Here is a 21,886-nt window from a genome sequence, read left to right as displayed (position 1 = left end):
GCATTCTTTTGTCCTTTATCTCATCAGCAGTGAACGCAGGAAAGACATAAAGAGATTGTTAGGAGAATGAAGGAGGAAGTACCCTAACGAACTAAACAATAAAACCAACATTATTCTCGTTCATATTGTACAAGAGTTTATTTAATCGGCGGTTGTTGTTCGGCGACGCCAAACGACAAACTCTCTTTTGCTATGATGGAAGTACGAACTGTATGAACGAAAACGATGATGAGCGTTGATCACTTCCCTCAGGGTCCTGGTTAGAAGATATGATAATCTTCTAACTGGTATTTTCCGCTGATAGTTTCACACGCGACGTCTGCTCGTAATTGTTATGATCCTTCTCCACCCACACACGTTACACCTTATGCTTTCTTAATACGATTCGGAATTTATGTCTCTACTGAGTTTATGGTCTAGCTGAATCCACACACAAACACGTTATATCGCGCAACTGGTTTAATCGCTTTACGGGACACACGCGTACACAATCACTGACGCTGGGACAGTTGCACCTGGGCGGCAGCTACCGAATTGATGTTTTCCTGTACGAGTGTAAGATTAGTTTTCCACGAAAGCAACAGATCGTGCAGCTGTTGCCACTGGGGACGTCCGAACGTTCGGTGCATTGTGCTGGAAATGTGAACCTTGCGGGCCCGCTGATCCATCCGCGCACGGACAAGCTTCGTCTTCAGGACTTCGATAATGAACGGTTCCACTTCCTCCTCCTTAATCTGCAGCTCGTCCTGCAACTGTTGGAAGGACATTTCGGAATTGCGCTCGGCCAGTTGCATGAATGACAGCAAGCGCATTTTCTTGATGTTCTGTTCATGATTCAGACCTGCCAGATTAAAACGGTGTCATTAAAATCGGTACGCAAAGAATTCAACCCTCACCGAGAATCCAACCATACCTTGCGAATTCACAAACTCCTTGTGGTCCTTGTAAAACTTCAAGTAGCTTGGCAACTTTTCTGAAACAAACACCGAGAGCAGATCATGGATGAGCTCTCCCTCCAGAAACCGAACCGGCTTCAGAGAGAGTAGCGGGTCGAGTAGGAAGGTGTTGGGATCGGCCAGCGCCGTTACGATGCACTTCATTGCATCCTCGCGAGCGTACGATGCATTCTCGACAGTGTACGTTCCAAGCAGCTCGATCATTACTTTCGATGCCAGTTCGCTGTTCGTATCCTTCAACACATCGTGCAGCAAACGGTACAGCTTTTGCATTTGCTCATTTGATGGTGGACACTGAGCGAATTGAGCCTTCAGCTGATCCACTCCAGTGAATACTTCCTTCACTTGGTTCACCTGCTTTGCGACCTGAACCAGATGATAGTAGACATGGTACCGGAGGGGAGAAGTCACCTCTAGGTTGCTGAACAACCGCCACAAGCTGAAAGTAAGCAATTGAGAAGGCGTTTTCGGGTGCACAATTCAACATGTAATGCCGTGTATCGTCACACTTACGACTGCAGGCAGACCCGAGCAAGGCTGGGTTCCTTCGCTTTCGTCATCTTGTCGCAGAACGACAGAATCAGGTTTTCGCCTCGCTCCAACGGAATGGACACGATGATGGAAACGATACTGTTCAGCACGGCATCGATTTCTTCCGGCGAGTGTGTGCTATCCTTCAAGCAAACATCGCACACACCGATAATCTTGTGCAGATCATCCTCGATACCCTTGGTGGACTTTTCTTCACTAATTTCGGCACCCAGCTGCTTCAAAAACTGTCGCAGCTCCTGCGCCTAAAAAAGACAAACCAAACATAACCTCAATCGTCTGTTGCCGACACGGAGCGAATGGCATCGGTAATCGGTGCACCGCAGGATAAGTGGGCCGGTTTACATAATTCGCTGCATCCTTACCTGATCGTCGAAATCAGCATCGATAAAAACAGCGGGTCCTTGCATTGTGCAGTCGATTTTTTAAGATAAACTCACGCACTGCAAACGAACAACACGTCGCAAAGATTTGCTTTCTTCTTGTCCCTTTTCTTTGGATTGCTTTGGTATTGCTGTCAAGTGTTATTGACAGTGTAGGTTTGACAGTAGAGTCACCGCCTCGAAATGAAAAGGAAAGTAATGAAATGTTTCAAGCAAGAAGTGAAACATTTCATTCAAATTATCATCCTGAAGAACGTGGTACTTTGGTGCAACGTGCTGCATACATTGGTGCATCATGTAAAGAAATTGATTTAGAACGTAAAACACAAGTATAATCACGATAATATCAGCTTTAGGTATATGCATTTAAAGAGGGAATCTGTTTTACATGGTGCGGAGTACATGGTGCATGGTACATGGTGCATGGAGCGAATTTTCGCACTACAAGGAGCGCTGCACGCAGGAGCGATCCCTGCGATACAGCTACCTCTTTTTCCCGTGGAGTGTGCGGGAGCGCGCACAATACCGATCATCTTATTCAAGTAGCTTTGTTGAAAGCGATTGAAATACCTCTTTCGCTCTTGACCCACTATCTAAAGCCTTGTGAAATTTTCAAATATTTAGATTTTTTTGTAATTTTTTATAATTTTTCATCCTTTTTCTTATTTAAAGTATTATTTGAGAGAAAAGAAACTTAGTTCAACCAATTGGCATTAAAATAAATCAATTTTATTTTTTTTGCAAAGTTTCCCAAAAAAAACGTAAGGGGTAAGCCTTATGAAATTTTCGAGTGGAAAATTTTTTTGAAATTTTTTTCTGATTTTTTATTCTTTTTTTAATTTAAAGCATTATTTGAGTGAAAAGAAACACATTGCAACAAATTCACAATAAAATGTATCACGTTTAAAAATTTTGCTGAATTGCAGACAAATGAGGAAAATTTTACATTTTCTCAAACAGGGTAAGGAACTTGGTTCCTGGAATAACTTCCGGCACGGACACCTGAGAGCATGGCTGTCCAAGAAGAAAATGTAGCCATTGGTGCCATCTATCGACCACAGGTTAAAGATTGGCGATCCGTTAGATACCGACCGAGTTATAGCCAAAACTTGGCGCAAAAATGAGGAAAACTTTACATTTTCTCAAATAGGGTAAGGAACTTGGTTCCTCGAATAACTTCTGGCACAGACATCTGAGGGCATGGCCGTCCAAGAAGAAAATGTAGCCATTGGTGCCATCTATCGACCACAGGTTAAAGATTGGCGATCCGTTGGATACCGACCGAGTTATAGCCAAAATTTGGTGCAAAAATGAGCCTTAGTAAATTTTCATTTTTTTGATTTTTTTGATTTTTTTATTATTTTTCACTTTTTTTTTATTTAAAGCATTACTTGAGTGAAAAGAAACACATTGCAACCAATTGGCATTAAAATAAATCAATTTTATTTTTTTTGCAAAATTTCTCAAAAAAAACGTAAGGGGTAAGCCTTATGAAATTTTCGAGTGGAAAATTGTTTTGAAATTTTTTCCTGATTTTTTATTCTTTTTTTAATTTAAAGCATTATTTGAGTGAAAAGAAACACATTGCAACAAATTCGCAATAAAATATATCACATTTAAAAATTTTGCTGAATTGCAGAAAAATGAGGAAAATTTTACATTTTCTCAAACAGGGTAAGGAACTTGGTTTCTCGAATAACTTCTGGCACATACATCTGAGGGCATGGCCGCCCAAGAAGAAAATGTAGCCATTGGTGCCATCTATCGACCACAGGTTAAAGATTGGCGATCCGTTGGATACCGACCGAGTTATAGCCAAAATTTTGTGCAAAAATGAGGAAAATTTTACATTTTCTCAAACAGGGTAAGGCACTTGGTTTCTCGCATAACTTCTGGCACAGACATCTGAGGGCATGGTCGTCCACGAAGAAAATGTAGCCATTGGTGCCATCTATCGACCACAGGTTAAAGATTGGCGATCCGTTGGATACCGACCGAGTTATAGCCAAAATTTGGTGCAAAAATGAGCCTTAGTAAATTTTCATTTTTTTGATTTTTTTGATTTTTTTATTATTTTTCACTCTTTTTTTTATTTAAAGCATTACTTGAGTGAAAAGAAACACATTGCAACCAATTGGCATTAAAATAAATCAATTTTATTTTTTTTGCAAAATTTCTCAAAAAAAAACGTAAGGGGTAAGCCTTATGAAATTTTCGAGTGGAAAATTTTTTTGAAATTTTTTCCTGATTTTTTATTCTTTTTTTAATTTAAAGCATTATTTGAGTGAAAAGAAACACATTGCAACAAATTCGCAATAAAATATATCACATTTAAAATTTTTGCTGAATTGCTCAAAAATGAGGAAAATTTTACATTTTCTCAAACAGGGTAAGGAACTTGGTTCCTCGAATAACTTCCGGCACAGACACCTGAGAGCAAGGCTGTTCAAAAAGAAAATGTAGCCATTGGTGCCATCTATCGACCACAGGTTAAAGATTGGCGATCCGTTGGATACCGACCGAGTTATAGCCAAAATTTGGTGCAAAAATGAGCCTTAAGAAACTTCAACTAATTCGCACTAAAATAAATCAATTTAAAAAATTTTGTTTAATTTCCCAAAAAAAAAGTTAAGGCCTTAGGAGATTTATGCCGAGGTTTTTTATGACTCTGAAATGAGTCGTTAAGTGAGCTGACTCGTAATAAGGACTCATTAACTCTGAGTTAACTCACTAAAAAGAGTTGTTATTCTCATCTCTAAACGAAACTCGTTCAATACAACGTTTCAACTCACTTTCTCACTCTTATTCACTTGGCACATCTCTATTTGACTGATCTCTTAAATCTGCGGTTGGTTTTGCAAATTAAACACCCAATTAGTTTTATCATCAAAAAAACAGTTCCGCAAGGAAATAACAGAAACTACACCCGTTCGCTTTATATGTCAATATTTATTTTTCCGTTTTTTTGCCGTTCATTTGTTTCGTTCCATCTTTTCTGGTCTCTTCTCGACTCTCGTATCAATTTCGAAAATTGCTCTATAGACTTACATGCTACGGTGGCTCGCCGAACCGCACTACTCCCCGGAACCGGACCCTTCGCGGGGCATACCTTAATTTCCTGTCCTTCGTGTTTCCTTTCCCAACACCTAGCGTCTGTTTCAGGTTATCTATGATTTTCTCGTCACGTTTTTTTGCACGCATGTCTAGCTTCCCGAAACGTCCTGTATAATTGGCCAACAGCTGCATTTCTGCGCTCCATTCCTGCTAACCTGCCCTAACCAGAATCGATATTTCCAATAAGTAGTTACAGCAGCTGCTTCCAACATGTTTGGTGGCGTTAGTGTTGTGCCATGCGCCACTACTATTCGCAAACGTTTCCGTCCCGCCATTTTGCTTGCCGATAAAATATACTATTTGTTTTGTTTGGTTTAGTAGAATTTGGGCTTCTTTGTCAAATGTCTTTTTTTTCTTGTTTTGCTGCGGTTGCTGTTACAGTTTTGTTTCCATTGTTAATTACCATACACACACGGACAAATGTTACAGATGGTTTATTTCGATAGAGTTACGATAGAGTTGTGTGTTATTCTGATGGATAACGTTTTTCGTCGACTTCCACTGGTAAGGTTTTTTGCGGGTATCCATCTCAAACACTTGGCATTTGTTTTTTTTTTGTTTCTACTGATGACGGTGCTGTTGCTTAACTATATTATCGGGAACGGGGAAAAGGGGTTGTTTTCTTTTTGTTTACTCTGGTGATTGTATATTTTTCCGGCTAAGACTTAATTTTCGCTTAAAGGGTGTTTGAAATGTTCGGTTTCCGTACTTCAATATGAGTGTCGTATTTAAGTGATGGCGTTTAGCTAAATTTCGGATTCATATAACGTTTTTTTTTGTGTTGCTTTGTTTGTTGGAACGTGTTTCACCAAACTCTAAACATTCGTTTTTTTTTTATCCCCGTATGCCTATTACATCATGAACTAATGAACTTATTGTTTATGAAACAAAAAACACAGGGATGAAAACGATGCGAACGTATTTTCGCGTATTTCGTAGTGCTTCCGCTTCCGCATGGCTATAACGTATGAATCTGATAATTTCTCTATTTTGTTATAGGTATCTATGTTATTATGTATATATAGTTAGATTTAATCATATGTATCGTTGGAGCTGTATAAAATTATGTACAATCGGAGTGTAAGTGTGTTTGTGTCTGCTAATAAAAACAAAATCCGTTCCCCCATAATTTCGATTCAAAATGACAAATAGTAAATTAACTATACAGAAAAAAAATATGTTCTCTTGCTGTCTTACTAGTAGTAGCCAATGAATACTAAAAAAGAGGAAAATTAAAAAAAAAACGATTATCTTTCTAGCAAACAATATTACAGAATTGGTTTCATGTTTTAGTGTCGTACGTTTTAGTTCGTGAGCGTTTATCGCTTGGTTTAGTGTGTGTGTTTTTTTTTGTTTCCATTTTTAAATCTATCTTTGTTTCACCCTTCAGTGACATCCGGATATGTCGGCCATAAAATGGTCCAAGTTCGTGCACTTCTGCCATGATATAACATTTGCCATGATGATGGTTTAGTTTGCATGTGTTTTCCATTTTCTTTTCTTTTTAATACATCCTGTAATTTTGTTTTCCGATATGTGGGAATAAATGGGTGATATAGTGGAGCCATTAGCCATTAGGATTGACGGTTTTTTCTCTCTCTCTTGAATTTCTTGCTTTGAATTTAAAAAATTACCGACAATGTTTTAAGTTTTGTTTTCAATCTCGCTCAAACCACGGCATGGCCCAGCATGCCCTTGTTTCACGTAGCTCTAACTTCGGTGGCGCATTTGAAAGCAGATTTGTAGAGCAAATTCTGATACACCTATCGTTTATTTCGCACTAAAGAGCGTGGAGTGAGAAAATGGTTCATTTTAATGGTCAGATAACGCGTACATCCCTAGCCTTTAAAGATTACTATTGTCTCAGAGAATTGAAAGGTTCGTTGGCGATTGGATGACCCCTCGGGTTTTCCGAGTGTGTTTGTGTGTTTTTGTTGGGTCAGGTGTGTAGTTCCAATTTGGTTCCTCGTTTATATTCTATTGCCATGTTTTATTTTTTGTAGATATGGCATAAATTGAACAAAGTTAGTAGTTGAAGTAGATCCTTGCTTTCTTTAGTTCGACAAGCAGATAGCCGATCGGTTGTGTGCTTGCATTTTAAAAATTGTTTCTAAATGGGCTAACAAATGGTCTAGCGACACATTTGATGCTATTTTCTTTTGCCAGTTGTTGCCTCTCTTTGAAAAGTTTGACCTGCTAACACCGATGTTCGTCTGCTGCTTTACTGTTTCGTTTAAACTGGCTGCCAGTGTTGTGAACAGGTTGACAAAAACGTAAGAAAACATAAAGCTTACACCTTAACTACACTCTGTACACATACAGTCACGTACATACACACAGGACATGCAGTAAATGAAGTAAAACCTCGACTATTAGTCCCCGATTGCCTATATGTAACAGAATCTTCAGCAGAGTGTTTTGTTTCTTCTCCTTTCGATGCTTTTATCAATTCAGACAAAAAAAAATTGAGCATCTGTTGTTGTTTGACGCACTTCAAGGATAATAATTTCGCTGTTGCCAAATGTTGAAACACACATCGACATTCTTTCGATGTTGAAACATGCTTTCGGTAAGTGGACAGCAAGGGATTTGTGGAAAGGGAACGTACGTAAAAGGTCGTTTTGTTCTATTTATCGGTTAGAGGGTTTCTACTATTTAGTTTAATTGTTTTACGTTTTTTTTTGTTTTCTTCTACTGTTTAGGGCTAAAAGTATGCTTCCCAACCTGCGAACATGCTCCCCCGGTGTTCCAGTGTTTCGGAAAGCAAAGACATACCGTTTTAGTACATCTTTTCTGCTGCTCGAATTTACCCGCCACTCATTCTCTCGCTCTCTCTCTGCTTCGCACTATATCTAATAAGTAAGTAGCGTTATCTTGCGTTATTGTTCTAGTTTCTGTTGTGAGTGCTGCGTACCTGGAATAATGGCGTAGCCATTTAGAAAGCTGCAAGCAATTGCAAAATAAATAAACGCCAAAACAAAAAGCACACACACGTGGTGATTTCCTAACCATTCATCGGCCATCTTGTGGTGCCGACTCGGAAAAGATTCAACCACAGGTGGATGAAGAGTGGGAAAAATACCAAACAGGAACTTACCGGTACGCACCGGTAAGAACCAGTGAGACACTGTCAGTCTCGCTTGCTGTCACTGCCGATTGTTTTTTTTTTGTTCATTTTCTTGTGTAAAAATTCTAAAAACGGCAAAACCTCCGATCAACCTTGATCCCCAATAGGGTCAGGACAAATGTGAGGGGTTAGTGGGTGATGTGTTTTTTTGGGGAGGAGGGGGAAAGAAGAAGCCTAAGATAAACGAACGTCTTCATGTAGGTGTTTTTTTGTTTTGTTCTCCCTTTGCAAAACCCTTTTCACCTCTACACTGCCATCCTAGACGGCAGAAAATGGTTCCTCACGAAACTCAACTAAAGCAAACGTCACATCCTAATGGGATGTGCGCATTAGCTAATGATTGTATTTTGCCATCTGTCAATATTGTTTTACGCTGTCAACTACTACACCCACGAGTGTCACAAAGCTACTAAGGTTAGGATGCTACAGTCGGATGAGTGTATGAAGATAGTGCTCGAATGATTCCGTGTGCAATTGGGCTTACAATTGGGTGTTACAATGATGTTAGTTGGAGCATTCACTCAAAAAGATTCCCCTTCTTTCTCGTGTGGGTGTGAGTGTGTGTGAGTGCGTATGTGATTATTCGAAGCGCAAGCTGATGGGTAATGATGAGTTCGAAATATTATCTGATTTCCCTGTTTCCTTTTGTTTTTTGCTTCTTTGCTGTAGGATATACTACTATTTGCACAGTTTCCTTTTAGTGCCCATCGTATTGTTTAGTGTTTCAGTCATCTGTCACTTTGACAATCGGTAGTAGTAGGCGACGCCTGTCAAAATATTTCCCGTACAATTATTGTTCCTACAAATACACGTGTGATAAGTAGCGGGTACGGGCCGAAGCACTAGACGTTACTAGAATAATTAGTATGTGTCTAGCAGTAAAATGGCTTCTCTAGGGGTGCGAATTGGCATCCTGATGCGCACTGCTTTGCTCTGGAGTAAGGTGATGAAGATGCAAATACTGATCAATGGAAGATAAATGCTGTAGTTTTGTATGGAACAGATCTGGTGTTGAACTTTCCCTGACTGTAGTATTTCCCTGGCTGTATTGGTTCAACGGAAAGTATTAGGATAGCTTCATCTCGATAAAATTAACAACAAATTACGCGCCCATAATGTGTTAGCTTTTGTGTAGGTTAGGCTTCATCAACTATTACTTCCTTCTTCGGTGTATAGCTATGTTCTCTAAATTAGGGTGAGATTTTTACTACACACTGCTGTCTTTAATTTTGTATCAATTCTAATGGCTCTCCCTGAACCGCAGCATTGAAAATTTAAGTTACCCTTTTTGCTTATGCTGTCAGTAATGTACACTTAACGTCCCCGGAATTGCCAGATAGCTTGCTAGTGGGAAAATACTGGAGAGCCAATAACGAAGTGAAGATAAGCTACTTTTTCCTAAACACGTTTGACGTTTGATGATACTCTGATATAGAGGACGATCTCTACAGGCCGCCGCCGAGTATCGTAGGTACGAAAACGCAGCAGCGGGTAAAAATGGATTTAGCGCTCGCACTATCTGCTTTCTACCACCAAATTAAAACGAGTATCAACAGAAAAGTTGATTTTAACCGAACATTGTAAGAAGAGACAAAGCAGATTCTGGTGAGGCTTTCTATGACATTACATTAATTATTAAGCTAAGCTTTCATCTCCGCAGAGCCTGTACACGATTAACATTAAAAAGTTGGATAATTTTCCTCTTCTTTGCCTTGACCGGATTTTTGGGTTTCTCCCATCCAGTTTCGAGTTTTGTTTTGTTCACTTTAATATTTTCTTCACTAACGCTACAATCCTTGCTATGATTTATTACATATTCGACTCTTGTTTTCATTAGTTTCTACCGATTTCTATATCTTTTTTTGTTGTTGTTTGTTTTTGTTTTACTATGATAAGGTTGATTTCTTTTCCGTTCGTGTTTTCTTTTTTCACTTTAGTTTTCTTTTATATTTACCATAATGTTCATTATGTGGTATAATTGTTTTCATTAATTGCTAGAGTTCGTGTTCTTTGATCTCCTTCTTTGATCTCCTTCTTTCTCTACTTCTTTACAGTTGATGTTGTTCGTGTTGTTCAACGTGTTCTTCGTGTTGTTCGTTTTTTTTTGTTTGTTAGTTTTGGGTACACTGTTTACTCCCTTTTTTTCAATATACACCCTGCGCGGTTTTTGATGACCAACCAGACGGTCCTGCAAAAGGGGGAAAAGGTGAAAAATGAAGGTGTGCAAATATTAGTGTATGCTTTAGAATGCTTCTGATTCGTTCATACGAAACAAAAGGAAAACAATCGAATGCATGTGTTAGGTATGCACGTTTACTTAGTTATAACAACAACTTCATCGCTGCCTATTGTAAGATTCGAAGCCTTAACTGCCCATAACGAGGGCATACTAGAGATGCGATATTAAGTCAAATGTCTACCATTGATTGGATGAGCGTGGAAAATGGATGTCAGAGCAAATAAAGCCGAGACGGAAACAAAAAACAAAAACCAAGAAAAGAAGAGAAAAAAAACACTAACAAAACGTCATTCGCTGACGCATATGTATGTGAGATATACTTACTTCATATAGTGCCGAAAAATTTGTTCTCCAATTAGCGTGATTTTTGTTTGCGTCGTTCTTTGAATGAATGATGTACTGTAAGAGATGTTTTTTTTGCGTCGATATTCCGAATTCAGTCGTGTGTTTCGGTGGTGGTAGTGATGTAGTAAGTAGCTGTGGCTGTTATTAATAACGGTGATTGTTGGTAGAGGTGATGGTGACGTTAAATTTGCTGCACTCCATTTGCCAATGGATTGAAGTGTTCAGTTTTGCATTGCGAAAGATGGTAGTGGGACTTGGCTGCAGTACTGACTCTGCTGCTTGATTACTTGTTTCGTTCTGTTGTTGCTGTTGTTGTGGTATAGCTGTGTGTTCTAGTCGTTACGTGTTACGTATTCGAACAAATAATATGCAACAGGACCGAGCAAATCCTTCGATGAAAACCATTGCTACGGGGCAGACTTTCTTGCCATACGTATTAAGTGATCTTTACTGCAAAGCAGCACTTGTATAGCAAACACTAGATCAGCTTAAAGATGGCGAATGGCTTATAAAGCGTGTCGTTGGCAATACGTGATTGCTTCAAAGTGTTACAAGTTGTCACTCATTCTGCCAAATAGCTCAGGCGTCGTTCACCGTTCGACGACCTGTCGATGATCGATCGATCGTTATCCTTTCGTTCTAGTGTCGCTCGGTTGTGTTGCATACTATATTGTCGATATAATTTCTCTTCATCATTTTCCTCATGTGTGTCGCGCTGTCTTGTTTGCTACTAGCCGATATCGATCCGTTCCGTGTGAGTGCACACCGAGCCATTGATGTTGTTTGGACGTTGACGACCCAACTGACGTTATGCCGTGTTGGGTGTACTAATACGTTGCACTTAGTATCGAACCGGATTCGTAACGGATTTGTTGTTTTTAATCTCTTGTCTCTTTTCGATCGCTGCTTTCATTCGCATTCATTCGCTCGCTCTCTCTCGCTGTCTGTCACATTCGCACTCGCCGGTACAGTTCTCACGTTTGGTTTTGTTTTCGCTTGCTAGTATCATTCATTCACTTGTCATTTCTGTCTGTCGTACGCTCATCAGACAAACCACTCGTCTTTCTGTGAGGTTTGTTGCGATAAATCCGGACCTAATTGTCTTAATTTGCCAGGCACCAAATGGGACGGACTTTGGCCATCAATTTGTGTGGAATGCGGAGGTACCCTGGAATAAGATACGCACGTGTACGGAGGCGGTGATGGCGGTAACCGAAAAGAAGAGGATTGAATTTTTGTGTATTTAATCGAGCGGAGTAGGAAATAAAAGGAAAAGGGGATGGTAAGTTTTATTTTCCCCATCCAAACGGGTGATCACGCCAAGATCAACCGGAGGAGCAAGTGAGGCAAACGGGGTTTGTGATGGGTAGTGGAAGCAAAATTAATTACCTAATGGTCCCGCAGGGTGATGCAAGTTTCCCGAAGCAGGTAGTGTTGTTGTTTCCCGCGGCAGAGTTCCTTGTAGATGCTTCGATGAACCGTTCGATTCTATCATCTGGTTCACTATATTTTGTGAGTGTGTTTTTTTGTCCAGATATGCGTATATCGCGTGCGGTGTGCAATTAGTGCAACACAATGCATATGCATTTTTCCATCCAGTTAGATATTTTACATTCACGGAATACGACGCCGAAACCGTATCGTGCCAGCAGATCGTACAGATGGGTTTTGTGTCCCGATATTCAGAGCATTATTATGCGCATTATTTGAGTTACCATAAGGAAACAAAATGGATGACGAAAATGAAGCATGAGCCATATGAAAGAAAGAAGAAAAGAAACAAATAGAAACAGTATGAGACACAACTTTCATTACGTGAGTAGGCGATTCAATTCAGCATCCAAAAATACACAACTCTCGGGATCATTAGCAGGCATTAGGAGAGGGGGAAGAGGGGGGGGGGATTAATTTTGGGAGGAACACGTTTACGTACGTACTAGTATACTGAACTATTAACCATCTAAGAAGCATCATACTCGAACGGTAAGCCTACAAAATGAGCTCTACATGAGATACCCTGAGGATCTCAACTTCAGGGTTGTAACTGGATCAGAATCAAACGTTTTGAAAGGAACAACAGATATGGTAAGGGTCAGAGCACGGTAGTAAGCACAGCCAGTCACACTGTTTTACGGTTTAAGTAACTAACACCGACATGTAAACTTACACTGTATCGAAGAGTTTAGTTGGTTGGGTGTATTGCGTGCGTTGCGCACGTACACGCAGATCGTGATGCCGACGATGCATCCGCAGACGATCAAGCTGCTCACGCCTATCAGTATGACCCAGGTCAGCTCGATACCGAAGATCGTGTTGATGTATCGATCCGGACCGGGGCAGTTAGCTTCGACGGTTTCGTCGGACCCATCCGCACAGTGGTTAATGCCGTCGCACCGCAAATCCTGATGTATGCAGAAGTCGGGCAATCTACACCGGAAGTCTGCGCAGTTAAGCTCTGCAGGGGAAGGGGGGGAAAAGAATAAACCAAAAAAAAACGGGAACAGATGTTATGATACCGTGCTTCAACTGGGTGGCGTTAAACGTACTTGAATCTTTCACGGATGTTATGACCATCTTGAAACCGTTTGTTTCCGTGCCCCAGTTGTCGGTCACGTACTTGAAGGTGAGAAAGTTCGTCTTCGTCAACAACGCTCCCACTGATTGTTTTGTGTCCTTACAGGTCAGGTCCGCCTGTATGTGTGTGTGTGTGTGTGCGTGGAAGAAAAGAGTGTAAAGTGGAAAACTTTAAAACCTTTTTCCCCCATTTACCGAACTCGTTAATCGTTTAATGGAGGTGGAAGTCAGGTGGCCGGCACAAAAAGAAGGGGGGGGGGGGGGGGAGTGTCTGGGAGATAATAAATGAGATAAGTTAAGGTAAAGAGCAAGATCCGGGTCGCTTCCCATATAGACTGTGCCTGGGGAACAGCGCATGATAAACGGAGTCCATAATTTGTCGAACGGATTCCTTGCTCGGTTTCGCAAACTATTCACATTCTTTAGACAAATCTTTTGCTGCAATCTACTGAACCCGGTTGCCTGGTAAGAACCCTGGTGAGCCGGGTAGGAAGTGATGGTACGCTGCTGATTGGCGTAATATTTAAACCTTCTGTGTTGTTCCATGTTGCCTAACGCCTGGTGACAGTTTCCTGTCCACCCTCCAAGGGGGAGAGTGTCACTCCGTCCGTGGTACGAAACGTTAATGGCGATAAGCTTTTATAATTGTTTTTTAAACTACTTGTAAGTGCAACAGCGCGAGAAGGCAAAGTTTCGTACTGGACGCCTGTTTGTCATGCGAACAAAGTTATGGTTTTTAATTTCGCTCTGATGTTTGGATATTAAATATCACTTTGAATATTACTTTTCATCGAACCGGTGCTCTTTTTATTTTTAAAAGTGTATCAAACTGTTCTATGCTGTAATTGGGTGAGTTTTAGATTTTTAGGGTAGAGTTTTTTGAAGGTAAATAAATTTCAACTTACCTTATGCGTACCGACAGCATGTGCACCGTCATATACATACAAATGATCATTACAGTCTAGTTGTAGCATATCGAAACGTAACATAAATCTCTGCAGTATGGAGTGCGTTTGAAACGTGACCACACAGTTAAGGTTCCTTTCGTTCCTCGACAGAAGGGTAGCACCATCTATTTTTCTATAAAGTAACTGTAGAAAATGATTTTTACAGATCAATTCCATGTAATCTGCAAATGGAAAGAAAACCAAAGATGGTGGAAAGGTTAGTGGTTAGGTCCTGCGGTTTTGCTTGGTTCATTGTGTACACGTTGATTGATATATATGTATATACACACACTATATGTGTGTGTGTGTGTTTTGGGGGAAAAGAGATTGATTGGAAAGATTGGCTGTGGGACGTTTTACTGCGCGAGTTGTGTTGGAAAGTTTTCGGTTAAAAGTTTTTTTGCCGAACTTGTGCTCTGTTGACGCAGAGTTGACTCAGAGATAGTAAACACGGAAAGTTTAATTAACCTGCAATATGGTCAGCTTTTAGAGCGAGAAATGGCAGTGAAAGTTGCCTTCTAAAATGATACCTTTGAAATAGAAGCAAAAAAAAACAAGGATGTACAAAATGAAGGACCAACAAACCAAGCGCACTATCAACATTGTTTTTACCGGAAGTAGAAAAGAGGTAGAAAATAAAGCTTTAAAAAACACACACACACGTAACAAACCACGTGGAGTAACTTTTATTTGTGGCTAAGTGTAACAACTAAATCTCTACCTTCGGTTCGACCGTTTGTCCACTTTTTCCATTGAATCGTGCGGTAGGCTTCATACGGAAGGATGTGGTTCATTTTTCATTTCGTATCGCGTTCACACGGGTTTGCCGTTGGCACTCTGTCACTTGGCAAATCGACACACCAAAAAGTCCCTCGTTTGTCAATCGAACAGTGTGCTCAGCTGGTGGAATGACTTTTTCCACCCTAGCTCTTTCTCTCTCTCTCTCTCTCTGGTTGGTAGATTAGGATTAGTGTGCAGGGATGACTGTCTGACTAGAAGTGGAATGAAGTGTACCGATCGACATTTCCGTTTTGGAGTAGCGAGTTAATAAAAGTTTACAGCCACCGCACACAAAGACAGAGAGAGAGAGAGAATCAGACAGAAACGGGGACAACAGCAAAAGCCCAACAGTGCTTCCAGTCGATCTATCACTGTATCGATAGCCTTCGGGCGGTTGACGATGAGACTGCCAGATGACGTGTATGAGTGCCAGTATCCCTATTTTTTTGAGCTATGGTTTGTGTGAGGCTACTACCAGCTAGAACTTTATCGTACAAAATAGATGAACTGGGTAGTGTATCGCATACATTGCGCTTATAACTTCCCGGACGACAATTTATCAACCAAATTGTAGGGGATGCGTTCATTCTTTGGAAGAATTCCAATTTTGGGAATAGATTTACCGGAACAGATAATTTTATCCAAACTTTTTAAACATATACCAGTTTTGAGGATATATAGTAATACGAATAGTGCTTTTAAACTTAATGAAATATTACTACAAAACGTCTCGAGAAGTTCTGGTTAATTGGTGTATTAAAGTGGCAAAGTTCCTCAACATGTCGGAGTAGAAAATTTGAAAAGGATTGACACACAGGAAAGAATCCATTTATGCACTTAACCCTCCATTTTCCCCCTCACCAAAAAAGGAACCAATGTGTGGCACAAGCGCTTCAATGTCACCGAACTACACGTCGGCTTACTCCCGGAGTGGTAATTGGCCGTTGATTACGGTTCGTAAATAATACAAAAACTTCCCCCCATCTAGCCCGGCGCTCAATTATGCTCAATTAAAAAGTAATTACTGTCCAACTGTCCATGGGGTGGACCATACGTAGCATCTACTAAGCACTGGTTCGCTGTCAGGTGATGGCGGTGACATTAGCGAAGAAACACCTATCATCACCATGTGCGGACATCGTCGATGTTTTGTTGAACACTTGCGTGTCGCGTACGTCCCTTTATACCAGAGCGCCAGTGATGATATTTTGTCTCTTGATTTGTTTTTTATTTTTCTTGGATCGACCAATGCCGCAATTGCAAATCACGTTTTGGCGGCAGTAAAACGGCATTATCAAGATTTTATCGATTACATCGCATTAGTGGCCCACAAACAGCACCGAACGGTCAGGGACTTTGCACTTAAATGTTAACAACGTTGGAGAATTCGAGTGGTTATGGGTTTTTTTTTCCTTTGCTTCGCACGTACGAATACGCAGTGACCAAGCCGTGTGTTGGAATGTGCCGTACTACACCATCCTCAAGCCGTGATAAGCTGCTGTTGACACTTCAGGGACACAGGGCATCGGTTACGAAGAAGCCGGGGTGTCATGAAGGACACTCCTGACACACTTGACACGCCAGACTTTCTTATGTGCGATACGTTTCCAGCTTTCTTCGCTTGCCGTGGTACAAGGGGACACACCGAAAATGGTACGCCGCGCACTGGCAACGATAGGAACGATTCAGGACGGTTGCAGGGAAAGGACAACTGCAAGCAATCGGTTCGTGTGCGTGCCCGAGCTCGGATTCTTTGCTCCGGACGTCACTCAGCAAGGGGCGCCTGTCGGTGGGCTTGTTATGATGCGAATTAGTAGCAGAGTGCTCCACACGTCACACGGCACGAAACAATGGCGGCATCCATGCAGAGGCTATTGAGACACATGTAAAACGTTTATGGCCCGTTTCGACGCTTGGGTGCAACCCGGTGTGGTAAGCAGGGATGCGGTTCTTTAAACCAACCCTTGGGTAAAGTTTAAAACCAAGCAGAATCGCAAGACAAAACGCCAAGAAACCATTCAGCCGATTTCTAAGCGAGAGATATTGAGGTAACGTTTGCCCTCTGGTGTATGGCGAAAGCAAAAAGGTAAAACCATCCTTCTTCAGGGTGATGTTTTTCTTCACGCAAAAAAAGTATGCTCTCTCACTATCTCTTTCGAAAAAAGTATGTTTTTGCAGTGTGCGGAAAAAGTCGGTTTTTTGCTTTTTTTTTACTCTTTCGCCCGTAGTTTAAGTAGATACTTGGTCGGGTATGAAGTTTGTTTTTGTGTGGGGCTATTGTGTAAAGTTTACACACCATTGTCACCCGCGCGAAAATACTGGCCCGATCCACTTAATCTCTTACATACTTTGCGCGTCAAGTTGCACTTGGCGCCACGGCGGTGGAAGACGGAAACAGATAAGCAATTAGTAAACCACTACAAAACATGCCCTTCAGCAGCTGGTGCTTGGTTCAACCGTCGTATAAAACGATTAAAATTTGTTAGTCTTGTTTGCGGACGTGCGAGTGGTCGGGTTCGGTAGCTTTGTTGGCGCGTAGTTGATGTGTGAAATATTTCATCGCCTGTTGTTCGGTGAAATCTTTCAATAAGTGAAACTGAGCTCTTTTTTGAAAGTGAAACAAAGGACTGGATGTACTTAAAATACTCCCTTCACAAACTCTATTATTTATAGAATAATCAAGAACTAAACATTTCTTTCACTATTTTCCACCCACAAATGATGTCTTCATTTTATAACTTTTAGCCCAACCACACAGACCAAACCGTTTCGCCCAAAACTGCCGAGATTAGCACGCGCACATCATGCCCTCGTGTATCCTTAGCATCGGACGATCTTCAGTTGTGCCGGGAATCGAAGAAAAGTTAACTTTTATCGCCAGGTGTGGGATAAAGCCTTCTTTACAATTTTCCTTTATTTTTTGGGTTCATCTTTCTGTTCGAGCCAGCCATTTCTGTCGGGCGCCCGAAAGGTGCGTGGGTTGAATAGAAATAAAAAAAGACTACCAAGAAGAAAGAAGGAAATAAAAAGAAGGACAAAGCAGGTTTTCTTCTGATAAGGTTCTGAATATCCGGTCTCTTTCAAACCGCATAACCGTGCACCGATTCGTCGTTCGGTTCGGTCGGTCGTTCGTGCGGTTCCCACTTGAGCTCAGCGTTGCGTGAATTTCATCAGCGGTAATACTTCAGTCCTCCCCCCCCCACCCCCCTCTTCCTCCCGTCTGCCACTGGTACGTCTCCCAGTGTGGTGTGGACCGGAATGATCAAAGGACTAATGTGCCAGTTTCGATTCTCTTCCTACTTTTCCGCATGGCTTACGATTGGAAACATGGCTGCGGATGTTGTCCGCCTGATGCCGGGATTTGCTGTACCGGCTGGCACGGTACAAAAGGGCTTCGGCAACACATTTGCGGCAGGGAGTAGAAGTTAGGCCGCTCTGTACTGCCACGTCCAAATCATTGAAGTCGTCAACGGGCACGAGAAACGTACGAAAGCGCCATTATGACAGTTGCGTATGTTATTCTACGGTCGTCCCTTCGGGGTAGGTCCACCCCAAAAACCCGGGAACCGGTGGCCGTGGCACTAGTAGTGGTGGTGTACGTTAGGGGTGTGAAATGTTCGAATCGAATCTGTGTGCACACATCTTGGTGGTTGTCTCGCTTTTTGTGTGTGTGTGTGATGCCCGGCACTGGCAAGCACATAGCTTTTATGAGGCCAAATCCCTTTAATCATAGCAATTTATAAATTTCTATACCCAAACTAAAACCGCTAGGAGGAGTGCGAATTCGGATGCGGACCGGAGTTACCGGAATTGGGGAGCTTTTTGTTGGTCCCAAATGGATATGGCAATGGAAATGGTGGCGGCATGGGTTAAAGATATTCGTCGACAGCAAGGGTCGCGATTCTCGTGAGGAATTGAAAGATTTGCGGACCCGGGTTTTGTTCGATATCAATTGAACCGAACTCGGACGGGGATGGGAGGTCAATAATCTGTTGGAAGTAGCGCGACGCGAAGAACCTTGCATTCAATTATACGTCCTATATCGCCATTTATCTTTCGCGTTTAATGGAAGAGCGACCCGTATGTGTGTGGTGATTGGGTTTTGTGAAAGGTTCGGTCCAAGATCTGGAGGCTTAAGTGCAGCTGAGCTTGTGTGTGAAATTTAAATAATCTTGAAAGCATCCGATGGACAAAGGAAGACGTCACTAGATATCGGGAAAATTAAGTTGTATTAAAATTTCCTTCCAGATGGAAAGGACTCTCTGGAGCTTTCGTCTAATCTCAGCTTAAAAGCAGGAACTCAAGAAACCCCATACGTTGTATGCATTGTTGTAATTAATTTTAGTTTTTTAAGTTTAAAATACCTTTTTGCAAGCATTAAGCTACTTCATGATTTCATATTACAAGTGTATTATTAAAAGATTCTTTCAAAGATATACGTTGGGCGCAATCCGAACCGATCAGTTAGCCTTTTAACGAGTGTCTAGAATGGATGGCAGATAGAGGAATGGACCGGCAGATGTATAAATATATATGTATGCACGCCGAGCCCCGGTAATGAGCTTAAATTAGAACGAATAATCCACTCTCATTTCGCTTCCATTAGTGCTTCGGATCACGGACAACGTGCTTGGGGTGGTATTTTTTCTTCATCTATCGAACATTATCGTGCCACATTTACATCTATCCTTTCCGAAGGGTTCTAACCTAACCCTGGGGAGGCTGGTGGTGGAGGACATTATAGACTGGAATCAGCGGTGTATCTTACCTCAGCTGCACAGTCGAGCGGTGGAATCCTTTCGAAATTTAAGCGGAAACTTTGCGAGTCGGATTTTAGCACGCAAAAGCCGAGGACGGAAGGGAAGAGTGTGTGTGTGTGAAGCAATCAAATTACCACACAACGTTGGCAAGCGTTAATGGAAATCTGGAATCTCCGTTTGCTGAAGGAGTACGGTCGGGGAAAAAAAATCGATCGAACATCGAAGATATTTCTCCATAAAATTCTCCCTTTTTTTCACGCAAAAATCTGTACCGTGTGCGCCGTTAGTGGCTCCGTCCGTTATCCGACGCAATGTTACGATGATGAAATTAATAACCTTGCTTATCGGTGAAACATTAGCCTGATACGCCGGATAGGATAATGTGTGCCGCGTAAAATACTATCTTTCTTTTACCAGCCTTGTATTGTATGTAGCGTAAACCATTTTTTACTATACCAGCCGTGTAAGCGAAATGGTTTGCCCCGTTTTTGGGGTAATAGGAAAAGTGAACGAAACCCTACAACAGTGAGGTTTTTTCGGTGATGAGAACACAGCAACGTACAATAGGCTTAGTGGTAGAAAGGTAGGCGGTTTGTTTAGTAGTAGAGATAAGCAGATGCTACTAGATTAACTTTATCACGGCTTTATCTCTTTTTACAACGATTTCCAATCATTTGAAATGGAAAATATCTTCCATGTCTGAACACAGTTCTAAGACCGTTGTTTCCTTACAGGCTTTGTGTTGTTGTACAGGAGTGGGCATAACACAATAAAAAGAAAGAAAGGCAACAAAAAACCAGTATGTTGCACCAATCATACCAACGATCGTTTACTTAAACCGGCTACAAGAACAACATTCTCTACCGAACGAGGTAGCTGCATGGGGCATGGTATGGATGGCGATGGTTTGCCTGAACAACTTCGTTACCACGGCAGTATGTACGAATGTGAGGGATTTGTGCTTTTCATTCCTTTTGACCCACCATTACCTCGTAATCCTGCCTTAACCTAACTTAAGCTCGTACATGCCCGGGTTCGGGTTTTGTAGTGAGCCAAAGCGGCCTAGTAAAACGGGGAATGTACGTGTGCAATGCGGTTAGACAACAGGATGAAAATGTGTTCCGAGAAACTTTCAAACAGTTATGTGCAGAAATGTACCGACTGTGCAATGTTGTGGATTTGTTGGAAAACTTAAGTAAGGCAAAAAGCTTTCGGAATGATTTATACAAAAAAAGAAACGTTACAGAAATACTAAAATTATTATCACTTTTAGTAGAACAATGTATGGCCTAAAACAAGCAGATGTTAGGATTGTTTTTTTGTTTTGGACGCAACTGTTTTCGTTGAAGCACTATCAGTTGCTCAGCTCCATATATGACTAGTTTGAGACAGTTTGCAGTACCGTAACACATCCCAACATACCATACCGGAAGCTCATTCCTATGGTTTTGATCTCAGCGCGCAACCGGTCGCGGAAAAGTGGTTACCATTTCCTCGACATCGGTTTTTGCGTTCCGGGTCTCCCATCCGGCCTTTCTTAAACCTTTCTCCACCCCTTTCCCCGGACAGTTCGTCCAAAAACTTCATCCACCCGGTATATGGTTTGCCGTACATGATACCGTACCGTGTCGCGAACTAGGCATTTGTGACTGTGCGTGACGTCCTTTTTATGTGCTTCCATTATAAATATCGTCATAAATAATACATACAATCATATTCAATTTCCATTTCCATGACTTCTTCCGGTGTGCGGATGTACGGCAAGGGTTTCTTTGCGCATTCGTTTCGTCCATACCGCCTCTTTTGCCGCTGTCCTTCGAAACAAAACAAAACTCCCGCTATCACACACTTGAAGTAGTTAAGGTGTTTCGGAATTTAGACTACATCGATGGAATGTACTTTCGGTGCGGCTTGAGACATTGGTTTGTGTTCTTCTATATGTATATCTGCCACGAAAAAAAGAACCACCTTCGTGAAGGGTGATTTGCCTGTATGGAGACTTTTGTTTGGAAGCCTTTCCTCAGAAATCCCGGAAGAGTTTCTATGGCACAGGAACTGTGCAGATTGTACCGATGTCATAAATTATTCCTACTCTAATTTAGCTTCAACTTT

General features: G+C 41.5%; 2 protein-coding genes across 5 annotated transcripts in view; both read right to left on the bottom strand.

Annotated features, from left to right (window-relative positions):
- Positions 1-110: 110 nt before the first annotated feature.
- LOC125769813 (eukaryotic translation initiation factor 3 subunit M) lies at positions 111-2,017 on the bottom strand. Its single transcript, XM_049438688.1, has 4 exons — positions 1,871-2,017; positions 1,470-1,750; positions 914-1,395; positions 111-841 (listed from the first exon to the last, which is right to left on the bottom strand). Exons 1-4 carry the CDS (start codon positions 1,913-1,915, stop codon positions 492-494), a joined length of 1,158 nt encoding a protein of 385 aa, XP_049294645.1. The 5' UTR covers positions 1,916-2,017; the 3' UTR covers positions 111-491.
- Positions 2,018-4,817: 2,800 nt separating this feature from the next.
- Positions 4,818-21,886, bottom strand: part of LOC125769816 (uncharacterized) — a 57,432-nt gene continuing 40,363 nt past the window's right edge. For 3 of the 4 annotated variants that reach the window (XM_049438694.1, XM_049438695.1, XM_049438696.1), the window contains exons 3-8: positions 14,193-14,416; positions 13,260-13,404; positions 12,881-13,168; positions 12,103-12,216; positions 10,693-11,881; positions 4,818-10,317 (exon numbers count right to left, since the gene is read on the bottom strand). In XM_049438694.1, the coding sequence (XP_049294651.1) occupies positions 11,817-11,881; positions 12,103-12,216; positions 12,881-13,168; positions 13,260-13,404; positions 14,193-14,416 (836 nt within the window). In that variant the 3' untranslated portion in view covers positions 4,818-10,317; positions 10,693-11,816. The remainder of the gene's footprint in view (positions 10,318-10,692; positions 11,882-12,102; positions 12,217-12,880; positions 13,169-13,259; positions 13,405-14,192; positions 14,417-21,886) is intronic. The other variant, XM_049438697.1, reaches the window with a different exon arrangement.

Source organism: Anopheles funestus, chromosome 3RL, assembly GCF_943734845.2.
Source record: "Anopheles funestus chromosome 3RL, idAnoFuneDA-416_04, whole genome shotgun sequence".
Classification (NCBI taxonomy): domain Eukaryota; kingdom Metazoa; phylum Arthropoda; class Insecta; order Diptera; family Culicidae; genus Anopheles; species Anopheles funestus.
The sequence above is the reverse complement of the archived record's forward strand: the minus strand, read 5'-3'. Positions and strand labels throughout refer to the sequence as shown.

What these genes read in the sequence shown, in the direction of transcription:
- LOC125769813 (XM_049438688.1), bottom strand. Translation starts at nt 1,915, where the DNA reads ATGCAAGGACCCGCTGTTTTTATCGATGCTGATTTCGACGATCAG. An exon ending in ATGCTGATTTCGACGATCAG is followed by an intron (nt 1,751 to 1,870) that starts GTAAGGATGCAG and finishes TGTCTTTTTTAG; the next exon opens with GCGCAGGAGCTGCGACAGTT. An exon ending in GGAGTTTGTGAATTCGCAAG is followed by an intron (nt 842 to 913) that starts GTATGGTTGGAT and finishes TTAATCTGGCAG; the next exon opens with GTCTGAATCATGAACAGAAC.